The 13,047-nt window shown below is 38.6% G+C and overlaps 1 protein-coding gene across 5 annotated transcripts in view; it reads left to right on the forward strand.

The window, feature by feature from the left end:
* Window positions 1–13,047, forward strand: part of STAG1 (STAG1 cohesin complex component) — a 362,716-nt gene that overhangs the window by 234,187 nt on the left and 115,482 nt on the right. For all 5 annotated transcript variants that reach the window (XM_062214276.1, XM_062214273.1, XM_062214286.1 and 2 more), the window contains one exon: window positions 10,749–10,872. In XM_062214276.1, coding sequence (XP_062070260.1) covers window positions 10,749–10,872 — 124 coding nt within the window. The remainder of the gene's footprint in view (window positions 1–10,748; window positions 10,873–13,047) is intronic.

The following is a 13,047-nucleotide window of genomic DNA, read 5'->3' on the forward strand; positions in this document are numbered from 1 at the left end:
ATCAGCGCGGTGCGCTGGCCGCAGCGCGCCGGCTGCGGCGGCAATTGGAGGGTGAACCAACGGCAAAAAGGAAGACCTTTCTCTCTGTCTGTCTCTCACTGTCCACTCTGCCTGTAAAAAAAAAAAAAAAAAAAAAAAAAAAAAAAAAATCCTGTGCTTTCCTGTATCCTGTTGAACATATGTACTTCATCATAACAGTTATTTTAATGTCCCGTTTTACTAGTTTTATCATCTATATCATATCTAGCTTTGTTTGTTGATTAGTTTTTCTCCTCTTTAGGGGCCATTTTCCTAGTGTGTATGCTTGGTTTTTAGTTTTGGTTTTTTGAATACCAGGCACTGAGGTTTTTGCTTTGTAATGTGCTGGATAATTTTGTACTAGGGAAAATTAATGGGAAAATATATTTGAGCGTATATGATGCAAAAAGATTAGAAATCCATGCATTGTTCTTTATGGTGTGCATTTTCCGTGAACTTTTCACAGCCCCTCATTCTTGTATCTGGCTTTTTTCTAGGTACAGTTCATGTTTAATCCATTCAAAAATTATTGTTAACGTTGAAGTGAATCAATGAAGTTTTTAAAATAAGGCTAATTTCCCCCTAATATTAAGATAATGTGTGTGTGTATGTTCCACTCAACACTGTATATTAAGTGATTTTTTTTTTTTTTTACTGTGGTGGTTCTTCAAAACACAAATTATTCCCAGCTCTCTGTTCCAGTGATATTTTTTCTTCTGTGCGCTTTGCTTTCTTTCTCCCTCCTTGCATGGTTCTTTCACATGCATGCACTTTGGTATACAACTAAAAAGTTGATAGGGTCCTTTTACAGATCCCAGAGCTTACTTTCTCTGTATAGCTCTCTCTCTTCTGGTTTTAAAAATAGGGGCCTGCAAACTCTGATCATCTTGTTCTCTTACATCTCAGTTCCTTCTCAACTCAGAGTATCCTCTGGCCTTCCTAGGTTCCCCTACTTATGCTGCTTCCTGACAGATATATCTAGGAATATCTTAAGTGTCACCTTGTATTACCTTGCCTCTCTTGGAGATTATTGTCCTACTCTGTGTGATATCAGAATTGTAAAAATGCAGCATAAAGCCTTTCCATGTTGGCCTTGCCATAGTCTCAAATACACAATCATATTTATTTTTATGATTTTTTTCTTCAAGCTATAACAGCAAAATAAAGCCACATTTATTTTAATGACTCACCTTTAATGAAAGTCTTTCTTTATTTTTTTTTAACTTTTTTTTAAAGATTTATTTTATTTATTTGAAAGACAGAGTTACAGCACGAGGCAGAGCCAGAGAGACAGAGAGAGAGGCCTTCTATCTGCCTCTCCCCAAATGGCTGCTGCGGCCAGTGCGCTGCCCCGATCTGAAGCCGTTAGCCAGGTGCTTTCTCCTGGTCTCCCATGCGAGTGCAGGGCCCAAGCACTTGGGCTATCCTCCATTGCCTTCCTGGGCCATAGCAGAGAGCTGGACTGGAAGAGGAGCAACTGGGACTAGAACCCGGCACGCATATGGGATGCCAGTGCTTCAGGATCCCAAGCGCGTAGGGCGTTAACCCACTGTGCCACAGCGCTGGCCCCTTAATGAAAATTTTTCATCAAAGCTCTCCACCTTTGATTCTCATAGAAGCAATCGTGCTTCCGTTTCCTTCATTATCTTATATTGATTTGTATTTTATTTAAGCAGAGCCTGCCGTATCAGTTTGTGTTTCATTACTGTAATGAAATACCTGAGGCCAGGTAACTTTATAAAGAAAAGAGGTTTATTTTAGCTTCACACTTCTAGTTCAAGTTTGAAGGGACCTCATCTCTCTCTCTTTTTTTTATTTTTAATTTTATTTAATGAATATAAATTTCCAATATACAGCTTATAGATTACAATGGCTTCCCTCTCCCATAACTTCCCTCCCACCCGCAACCCTCCTCTCTCCCGCTCCCTCTCCCCTTCCATTTGCATCAAGATTCATTTTCAATTCTCTTTATATACAAAGATCAATTTTGTATAAAGATTTCAACAGTTTGCACCCACATAGAAACACAAAGTGAAACATACTGTTGGAGTACTAGTTATAGCATTAAATCAAAATGTACAGCACATTAAGGACAGAGATCCCACATGAGGAGCAAGTGCACAGTGGCTCCTGTTGTTGACCCAACAAATTGACACTCTAGTTTATGGCGCCAGTAACCACCCTAGGCTGTCGTCATGAGTTGCCAAGGCTATGGAAGCCTTCCAAGTTCACCGACTCTGCTCATATTTAGACAAGGTCATAAAAGACAGAGTGAGGATAGTAACCAATGATCCTAAGAGTGGCATTTACCAGGTTTGAACAATTATACAGCATGAAGTGGGGAAGAGGACCATCAGTACACACAGGTTGGGAGTAGAGCCATTGGTGGTAGAGGTTATGATTACGAAGGAGTAAGGCCCAAGTATGCTAGACAGGGTCTAGAACAAAGGACAGAGTCATTATTAGAGGAGCTAAGAAAGGTGCTGTCTACGCTACAATTAAGTTTTCTGACTGAGAGGCAAATAGAACCTGACAGAAGGGGCTTGATAATAATCTGTTGGGCTTTAGGCCTTGTAAGTTAAGAGGCCCAGACCTATCTATCTCTTCACATGGGGTATATCCTAAGGGAGGTGTGAACCTCCTAGGGGAAGGCACTCTGTTGACTTTCATTACTTGGCTGGCCTGGGAGGAGAGCTGGCCAGGTAAAGGCAGGGGGCATCTCTAACAAGAAATTTACAGTTCTGCCTGCAATGTTGCTGACCCTACTTGACCATCCCCTCAGCTGCAGTGGTCACTTTGGAAGTTGGGCTGAGTGAAGGGCTTTTCAGCTTAGAGCCAATAAGATCTGTGGCTCTGACCTGGGCATCCTTCGACTCCAGGGCAGGTCCATTTCCAGTGATCCAACTCTTGGCAGAGCTGCCAGGGCTCTTCACAAGCTGACTTCTGCTGAAGCCCAGGCTTACCACTTTGAAAGCCACTGCAGTAGACTGGCCTGTTGGGTCTCCTTGAGGGCAGATCACTGTACAGATCAGCCATTAATAGGCCTGCCACCCATTGCTTCTGATGCCGAGCTTTCTTTTCCTCCTGGTTTGTGTTAAAGCAGACCAGAGGATGCAAGTCAAGGGAGTGCCTGTGTCCCATCTCTAATCTTCGGTGGCCTGAACTACCAGTCTATAGTCACAGGCATGTTCTGTAGTAGTTTTTCTAATGTAGACAATGCCCATGAGGAAAATTATATTCTCACTTTAAAACTTTCTTTCCCTTTGGTCTGAAAGGGAGGTTTTTTCTACTTATTATTTACTTCGCTGATGACGAAGTGAATCTAGCTATGAGATTATTATTTAAGTTCTTATTTTGGCTATGCTATTACAGAAAAATGTTAGCCATCTCTTTTATAAGGTCTAAAGATTAAATTGTGCGTCCTACAGATTCTTTCATAATAGAATTAGTTTCCTACCTTGAAGAGAATAGAGAAATGAAAGAACAAGTTGGGCTTAGAATAGAGAAATGAGGGAGCAAGTCCTAGATCGCTTGCTGACAATAGCAATATTACATGAATGCTTAGCAAACCGTTTCAACCATTAGATAACAACTTAAGAAAACATTTACCAGAAGGTCCAATGCCTTCTATAAATTTTAAGAATCATGTATTTGAAAACACCTCTTAAATATCTAACATGCTGTAGTTTGTTTAACCAGCAAACTTAAGCACAACCATATAAAATGTTTTTAGTTTCTTTCTACCAACAAGTTTAAAACATATGATACACAGATTCAGGTCCCACAAATTAAAATGTATCTTTGATTGATTTTAGCAGCTTAAATTTATGGACAATCTTATCTATAAGCCATTTAAAATAAAACTCTTAATAAAATTTCTCCATGTGGACATACAATATGTACACACATATAACATAGCATAATAGACCAATATAGCATTTTTAATAATAGCTTTTAAAATCTTTAACTCTTTTTGTAGATTGCCAATTGATTTGAATTGCTTTTTGTTTTTAGTAACCTCAGTTAACCATACTTTCTCTCAGTTGGTACTGTTAATACATTATTGGCTTCATCTGTTTACAGAGCCATCCCAAATTACTGAATACAATAGAAGTGGCTGGAAAAAGTCCATAGGAACCTATAGGAGGACAGCTAAACACAGAACCAACAACGCTTTAGTTTTATGAGCAGCACATCATATATAACTGTGGATGACAAAAGACTTTATGTCGCCATGTTTAAAATTATAAACTCATCAACCAACAAGAGGCACTTGCTTACTTCACAGTATTTTTGAAAGCACCTGTAGGATTTTACAAGTATTTAACCCTTTAGGCCTCTGGGGCTTTCTCATTAAGATAACTAACATGTCTAGTAACACAAGATCATCAGACTTTTTAATTCTCAAACATTTGTATTAATAGCATTTTCCATTATAGAAACTTAAAGTTTGGTACCACATCACATCTTGACAGTACTTCTAATATAATCCAAATAGCCTGATTAGTTGGTGTCTCTATAAGATGAGAGACATAGGTCCTTCAATTTTTTCAGTTGGGCCCAAACTGGAAAAACCAAAGTCCAGGATTTACTGGAAATTTTAGAGACCAGATTGTTTGAAACTTTGATTTTTTGAGTGCCTGTCAAGAATGCGCTGGCCCTGAGCCTAGCAGAAAAACCTGACTCTGGGGGGAGGGGTGAAATAACAGGAGATTAGGATCTACCTTGGCAACCCAGTGGGAGACTGCAGGAGAATTGGAGCCCACACTGAGGGCAGCAGAGATTCCCTGTGTGGTCCTTGGGAAAGAGCTTCCAATCTCTGGCTCCTGTGGGTATATCATTTGCCTGCTAACTACCTCCAATTACGTTCAGCTGTGCGGAATTACTTCCCTTTTGAATCAAAGAAAGAAAGAAAGAGATTTACCACACCTAACCTGGGAGTGTCATCTTTGACACACCCTCAACCCTGAGGAACCAAACACAGCTCTCAGTCCACACTCATCTCAAGCCTCTAAGGCTCCACTGAAAGCAGAGAGTCCACTTAATATAGAGCCATAGTGTAACAAGAAAAAACACCACAGTGAAGAAACCAAATATCTCCAACATGCCAAACAACAAACGCAAAAACCAAGCTAACAAGAACAAGGAAGACACTATGACGCCCCCAAATGAAAAAGACACCCCAATTCAAGATTATGAAGATGATGAGATCAAAGAAATGCACGAAGCGGATCTCAAAAAATTGATAAGAACATTAAGAAGTTCTCAAAAACAAATTCTTGAACTACATAAATCCTTAATGGACAAGATAGAAAATCTCTCTCGTGAAAATGAAATATTAAGGAGGAATCAAAATGAAATGAAACAACTAGTAGAACAAGAAACGGTGATAGTGACGAGAAATCATAATGAAATGAAGAATTCAATAGATCAAATGACAAACACATTAGAGAGCCTTAAAAACAGAATGGGCGAAGCAGAAGAGAGAATATCAGACTTAGAAGACAGAGAACAGGAAAGGAAACAGGCAAACCAAAGAAAAGAAGAAGAAATTAGAAATCTAAAAAATATTGTCGGGAATCTACAGGATACTATTAAAAAACCTAATATTCGGGTTCTAGGAGTTCCTGAAGGCATGGAGAGGAAGAAAGGATTAGAAGGCATTTTCAGTGAGATACTAGCAGAAAATTTCCCAGGTTTGGAGAAGGACAGAGGCATCTTAGTACAGGAAGCTTATAGAACCCCTAATAAACATGACCAAAAGAGATCCTCACCACGACATGTTCTAATCAAACTGACCACAGTGAAACATAAAGAAAAGATCCTAAAATGTGCAAGAGAGAAACGTCAGATTACTCTCAGAGGATCTCCAATTAGACTCACAGCAGACTTCTCATCAGAAACCCTACAAGCTAGAAGGGAATGGCGAGACATAGCCCAGGTACTAAGAGAGAAAAACTGCCAGCCCAGAATATTATATCCTGCAAAGCTCTCATTTGTGAATGAAGGTGACATTAAGACTTTTCATAGCAAACAGAAACTGAAAGAATTTGTTGCCACTCATCCTGCCCTGCAAAAGATGCTTAAAGATGTGTTACACACAGAAACACAGAAACATGGTCACCATTATGAAAGAAGGTAAAGGAAGGAAACCTCACAGCAAAAGATCACAGGAAGCTCAATTTCTCTTTGACATAGAATTAAACTCTGATGCTCTGTTAAAGCAATGTGTTAAAGTAATCTATTATGTTCTCTTGATGTCTGTTACATTCTAATTGTTCAAAAACAGCTGAATTTTTATTAAGAGCTATGGGTTATTTAAATATGTGCTTATTTTCAAAGATTTGAATAATCACCTTGTAACAATGATCAGATTTGGTCTATGTTATGTCATGATTTTAAGGAATCTTATTTCAACCAGATATTTTGGATTTTGAGCCTTCTTGGGAACTCATCTCTTGATAGCCTTGCTGGCAGAGTCCCTAGGTGTGCAAAGCATTTCATAGCATGATATGCCCATTTTCATGGGTAAAATGATAAAATGTGGTATACATGTACAATGAATATAACTTGGCCATAGAAAATTTTGATATTTGCAGCAACATGGGTGAATCAATATGTTAAATGAAATAAGCCAGACACAGAAAGCCAAATATCATATGTTCTTTCTCATATATTGAAATTAAATATATAGTCCATATGAACTTAAAATGTTCACTATTACACACTGGGAAATGCGGGTTTAGGGTACAGGGAAGTTGGATAACAAGTACAGTCAGTAACAAGCTCCAGTGTTATACAGCAATATGGGTTGGCTTCTATTCATATTAATGTATTATATACTGTGTAAAGAACTGGAAGAGGCGTTCATTTGGCTCAGCAGTTGAGATACTGCTTGGGATGCCCACATCCCATATCATCGTTCCTTGTTTTGTTTTGTGCATTCTGGGAGGCTTCAGGAGATGGATAAAGTATTTGCGTTTCTGCCCCCCACTTTATAACTCACATGGAGTTCTATTCTCCTGGCTTTGGCCTGAACCAGCCCTGGCTGTTTCAAGCATTTGGGCAATAAACCACTGATGGAAGGTCTCTGTTACTCCCTGTTTCTCTTCCTTTCAAATAAGATGGAAATAAATAAGTAAATACCTCAAAGGAAAGGAGCTACTAGGCTCCATGAAAGTGAAAAGGCTAGTTGCCTGGTTTGATTATTTTACACTTGTGTGTACCCATTAAGCTGTGTAGCAACTTTTAAAAAAGAAAAAAAGGGCAGATGTTATGGTACAATGGGTTGGGATGCCTGCATCTCTTATCAGAGTACCAATTTGAATCCTGGCTACTCCACTTCCTATCCTGTGCCCTGATAACATGTCTGAGAAAGCAGCAGATGATGTGAGATGGGAATTCCTGGCTCCTGACTTCAGCTAATCCCAGCTATTGTGAACATTTTTGGGGAAATCAACCAGCAAATGGAAGATACCTCTCTCTCTCTTCACTTTTCTTCCCTGCCCCGTCACTCTTTCAAATGAATAAAATCCTTAAAAAAGAAATGCACGGTTTGTGAAAAAAGGCAGTTGGAGAAGAATACCTATATGACAATACTTATGTAAAGTTTCAAATAGTAAAACAGTATACATGAAGTTAAAACATTAACATAGAGATGAGAATGATATTCCTCACATCAAAGATAGTAATTTACTGCTAGAGAGAATCATATACTTTTTGGCTGGTGCCGTGGCTCAATAGGCTAATCCTCTGCCTGCGGCGCCAGCACACCAGGTTCTAGTCCAGGTGGGGGCACCGGATTCTGTTCCGGTTGCCCCTCTTCCAGTCCAGCTCTCTGCTATGGCCCGTGTGTACAGTGGAGGATGGCCCAAGTGCTTGGGCCCTGCACCCGCATGGGAGACCAGGAGAAGCACCTGGCTCCTGGCTTTGGATCAGCGCGGTGCGCCAGCCGTGGCAGTCATTGGAGGGTGAACCAACAGGAAAGGAAAACCTTTCTGTCTGTCTCTCTCTCACTGTCCACTCTGCCTGTCAAAAGAAAAAAAAAAAAAAAGAATCATATACTTTGCCAAGAAACACTTTATTTCTTATCTGTACAGGGGATCCACAGTTATGTTATTTTCTATAACATTTTTATGTCTGAGCTTTTTTATATTTATAAAAAATGATATTGAGACATATGTTCAGTACTAATAGGGAGCATGTTCTTATGCTTATAGTGAAGCTATTGTTTATATTGTCTGTGAATGTCTAGATTGATAAAACTTAAACATTATAACATTACAATAGCCAACATTTAGAAAAAGTTTAGTAGGTGCCAGGCACAATTTAAAGTATTTTTGTATATTAAGTGATTTCATTTGCACAGTATCTTTATGAACTAGGTAACGTTATTCTTTACAGATAAAGAAGCCTAAGGAAGAGGGAAGTAAGTTGTCCAAAGTAATACAGTTAGGAAATAGCAGAACCAGAATTTTAATTCAGGGTGTCTTATTCTAGAGCCTATATCAGTAGCCATTACCATGTATATACTTTCCTTGAGGAAAAGATACTACCAAAAAATATAGGAAAACTAGTTTATAATTGACAATTTGGCTTAGGAAAACAAAGTTTCCCCTATTTTTATTCTTAAGCAATGACAGATACCTCAAAGAAACAGATTTATTGGAGCAAGGGAATGAAATATTAGAATAACTAAAGTGACAAATATTGCCTCATATAAATGGGAAGACTAAAAATTAAAATTTTTACTTACTCATAATGATAAGTCAGAAACTGGGAGACTGATCTACAAAAAAAATTAGAATTTACTAAATTTAATACTTGTTAAAGCTGGGGCTAATAACTTTGTAAAAGAGGAGGAAAAAGTATTAACATTGTGTTTGTTCATGATTCACAGATCCTGGAGTAGAAGCATAGTCCTGGGATCTTTATACTGGATATATATAATGAGGTGGAAAGTCATCTGGGCAATGAGCCAGAATTCTTGACTATTGGAGTTATTCTGCCACCATTTCACAGTGCAGTCACTATAAAGTTTTTCTATCATGATTAAAAGTTGGATTATTCTTCCTATGCTTCAGTCTAAAAAATGTGAAAGACCTTTGAATTAAAGTGGTCAAATATGTTTTTAAGTCTGTGTTATATCTGCATAGTTTAAAATCACTTCAAGATTTTAGATTTTGTGAATGAACATTTTCAATAATGACTTCTAGGAGTGTCCTTTGGAATGTTTGTGGAAAGATGGAATTAAAATATAAATTTAGAGTTGGGTATTTGACACAATTAAGCCACCATTTGGGACAACCATATCCAGTATTGGTACTTGGGTTCAAGCCCCAGCTCCACTTCTGTTTCCAGCTCCTACCAGTGTACACTATGGGAGACAGGAAGTGGTAACTCAAATAAGAGATCCTTGGTAGCCACATGGGAGACCTGGATTGAGTTCCAGATTCATAGTTTCAGACTGATCCAACCCCAGCTGGTGAGAGCATTTGGGAAGTGAATCAGTGAATGGAAGATCTTTTTTCTCTGTGTGTGTCTCTGCTTTTAAAGTAAAAGGAAAATACATTGTTAAAAATAAAATTGTGGGGTCTGGCACTATGGCATGGTGGATAAAGCCATCACCTGCAGTTCCGGCTGCTCCACTTCCAATTCAGATCTCTGCTATGGCCTGGGAAAGCAGTAGAAGATAGCCTAAGTCCTTGGGTCCCTACACCCACATGGGAGTCCCGGAAGAAGCTCCTGGCTTTAGATGGGCCCAGCTCCAGCAATCACAGCCATTTGGGGAATGAACCAGCCAATGGAAAATCACTATCTCTCTCTCTCTCTCTCTCTCTCTCTCTCTCTCTCTCCCTCTCTACAGCCAATGGAAAATCAGTATCTCTCTCTCCCTCCCACCCTCTCTCCCCCTCTATCCCCCTCCCTCCATTCCCCCCCCCCCGCTCTCTCCCTCCCCCCCTTCCTCCTCCTTTTCCCCCCCTGTAACTCTGGCTTTCAAATAAAAACATAAACTTTAGAAATAAAAATAAAATTGTTGGGCTGACATTGTGGCATAGCCAGCCACATTCTGCAACACCAGCATCTCTTAAGGGTGCTAATTTAAGTTCTGGCTGCTCCACTTCTGATCCAGCTCTCTGCCAATGTGTCTCGGAAAGCAAAAAATATCCCATGTGCTTGGGCCTCTGTCACTTACATGGGAGAACTAGGTAACATTCCAGGCTTTGGCCTGACCCAACCACAGCCTTTGGGGCCATTTGGGAAGTGAAATGGTAGTTGGAAGATCCATCTGTCTGTCTTTCCCTCTTTCTATGACTTTACTGTCAAATGAATAAATCTTTTAAAAATAAGTAAAGCTTTAAAAATCTTTAACAATAAGCTTATTTTGATAACAAATATTTTTAAGTCCTTGAACTTTTGAAAATCATATGTATGAATTTCAGAATTTTTCCACTAAAAAACTAATCTTTGAATTCCATTTTTTTCTATAACTTTCGAAGTCTTCTCATAGAACAGGTGTATTAAGCATTTTTAGAAGCTTTAGTTTGATATTGATAGTTTATTTTACAGAAGTCATAAAAAATAGAAAATATCCATGTTAACAGGTTTTTAAGAGTGCAATATGAATACAGTGGTACATTAATAATGAATAATTTTTGATGTAAATGAGTTGAATATGTTGCTGCTGTGGGTATTACAGGTTTGTCTGCTTTGTTTTATTCCTCCTCTAGTGATGCTATTGCTGAAATTAGAGCCATTTGTATTGAAGAAATAGGAGTATGGATGAAAATGTACAGTGATGCCTTCTTAAATGACAGTTACCTGAAATATGTTGGCTGGACTCTTCATGACAGAGTAAGTTGCTCCATTCTGAGCTTTGATGAAAGATAATTTTTCATGACTATGAGGAATGCTACAATCAAAATAACAATAACTGATTTTTAAAAAGTTATCATTATATGGAAGTTTAAGGTTATACAGCTGAGTAACTGTTTACCTGATGATCATGTTAAAACTTGAAACATTATCTCACATGTGAAGACCCTGTGTTATTTTAGTTGCAATACTGTCCTAAATCCATATTGACAACATGGTGTGTCTCAAGTTTAGTATTCGAAGAAGATAGTTACAGTCGTTTTCTAGCTTAGAATCAAAAGGAGATTTCTTTTTTCTTTTAATATATAAAACGTAAATAAGGGGCAAGCATTTGGTTCAGCAGTGAAGTTGCTTCCTGAGATGCCTACATTCCATATAGAGTACCTATGTTCAAGTCCTGCTTCCAATTCCAGTCGAACTTTCTGCTATTGTGCACCGTGGGAAGGCAGCAAGTGATGGCTCAAGTATATAAGATCCCTGCTACCCACAAGAGAGACCAGATTGAATATCTGGTTCCTGGCTTCAGCCTGCATCAAAGTTGTCTATTATGGGTATTTGGAGACTGAAGCAGCACATGGAATCTGTCTTTGCCTTTCAAATAAAATGAAAATAAATCATTTTTTAAATGAAAAGTTGAAATTAAAGAAAAATTAGGCTTTAGGAGAAGCTCTGACTCATGAAAGAATCCCATACCCTTGAGTACTAAGTATGTAATCCTTAAAAAAAGGATAGGAGTGATAAATCATTGAAATGTTCATGTCATGTGACCTGAAATTCTATAAATTTAACTTCAGATACTCTATAGAAATCTTATAATAGTTTATATTGTTATGGTCTCTTAAACTGTTAGAAGACATTTTATTTCTTAAAAAGCAGTTATCACTATCAGCATATTTGAGCATTTACATTTTAAATAGTATTCTTTTTTTCAAAAAAATTTATTTATTTGAAAAGCAGAGTTATATAGAGGCAGAGAGAGACAGAGAGATCTTCCATCCACTGGTTCACTCTCCCAGTGGCTGCAGTGGCCAGAGCTGTACCAGTCTGAGTCCAGGAGCGTAGAACTTCTTCCAGGTCTCCCATGTGAGTACAGGGCCCCAAGCACATGGGCCATCTTCCACTGCTTTCCTACACCATAGCAGAGAATTGGATCAGAAGTGGAGCAGCTGGGACTCAAACCGGCACCCATTATGGAATGCCAGCACTGCAGGTGGTGGCTTTACCCACTATGCCAAAACGCTGGCCAAATGTGATTATTCTTATCAAAAACACTTTGAAAGCCTCATAATTAACATAGATTCTAATTGAAATCCTAATGAATTACATAGGCTATTTTTGGTATAAGAGGTTAGAGTATAGGGAGATCATCATAGGTGGTTACTCAATTTCATAGAAACTAATTTTTAATTGATTTTAAAAATCTTCTTCCTGACTTACTATCTCATTTGGTAGCAAGTCCAATTAGTATATAGTGAATTTTTTCCTCAGTACTTATGTTTCCAACAATTTGTATCCTTTGATCAACAATAATAAATCCCAAACTAGTGGGGATGGCATTGTAGTGCAAGGAGTTAAGCCACTGCCTGAGACGCCAGCATCCCATATGAGTGCCAGTTCCAGTCCCAGCTGTTCCACTTCTGATCCAGCTTCCTGTTAATGCACTTAGGAAAACACAAGATGGCCCAACTGCTGGTGCCCTTGCCACCCACATGGGAGACCCACATGGAATTCCAGGCTCTTGGCTTTGGCCTGACCCAGTCCCAGAGAATGGTGCAATTTGGGGAGTGAACCACCAGATAGAAGATTGAACTCTCTCTGTCTCTCCTTCTTTCTCTGTAATTCTGCCTCTCTAATAAATAAATAAATCTTTCAAAAAAAATCACAAACTAAATTCCATGTTTTCTTTCTCTAATCGTCATGTGGAATTTCGACCTTTGCATCTAAGCCACTTCTGATTTTACTACATTAGAGAGAATTAGATTTTACTACATTGGGAGAGAACATAGGATTGTACATGCATAGGTACATGCATTCTTTTTATGGGAATTTATTTCAAGTCCTATTCTTTTATTTCCCAGCCCACTCCCACCTCTCCCAATACAGTATTTCACTGAACTTGTCTGACAATTACCTGTTTTAACAGAACTTCATGTG

Source organism: Lepus europaeus, chromosome 2 (genome assembly GCF_033115175.1).
Source record: "Lepus europaeus isolate LE1 chromosome 2, mLepTim1.pri, whole genome shotgun sequence".
Lineage (NCBI taxonomy): Eukaryota > Metazoa > Chordata > Mammalia > Lagomorpha > Leporidae > Lepus > Lepus europaeus.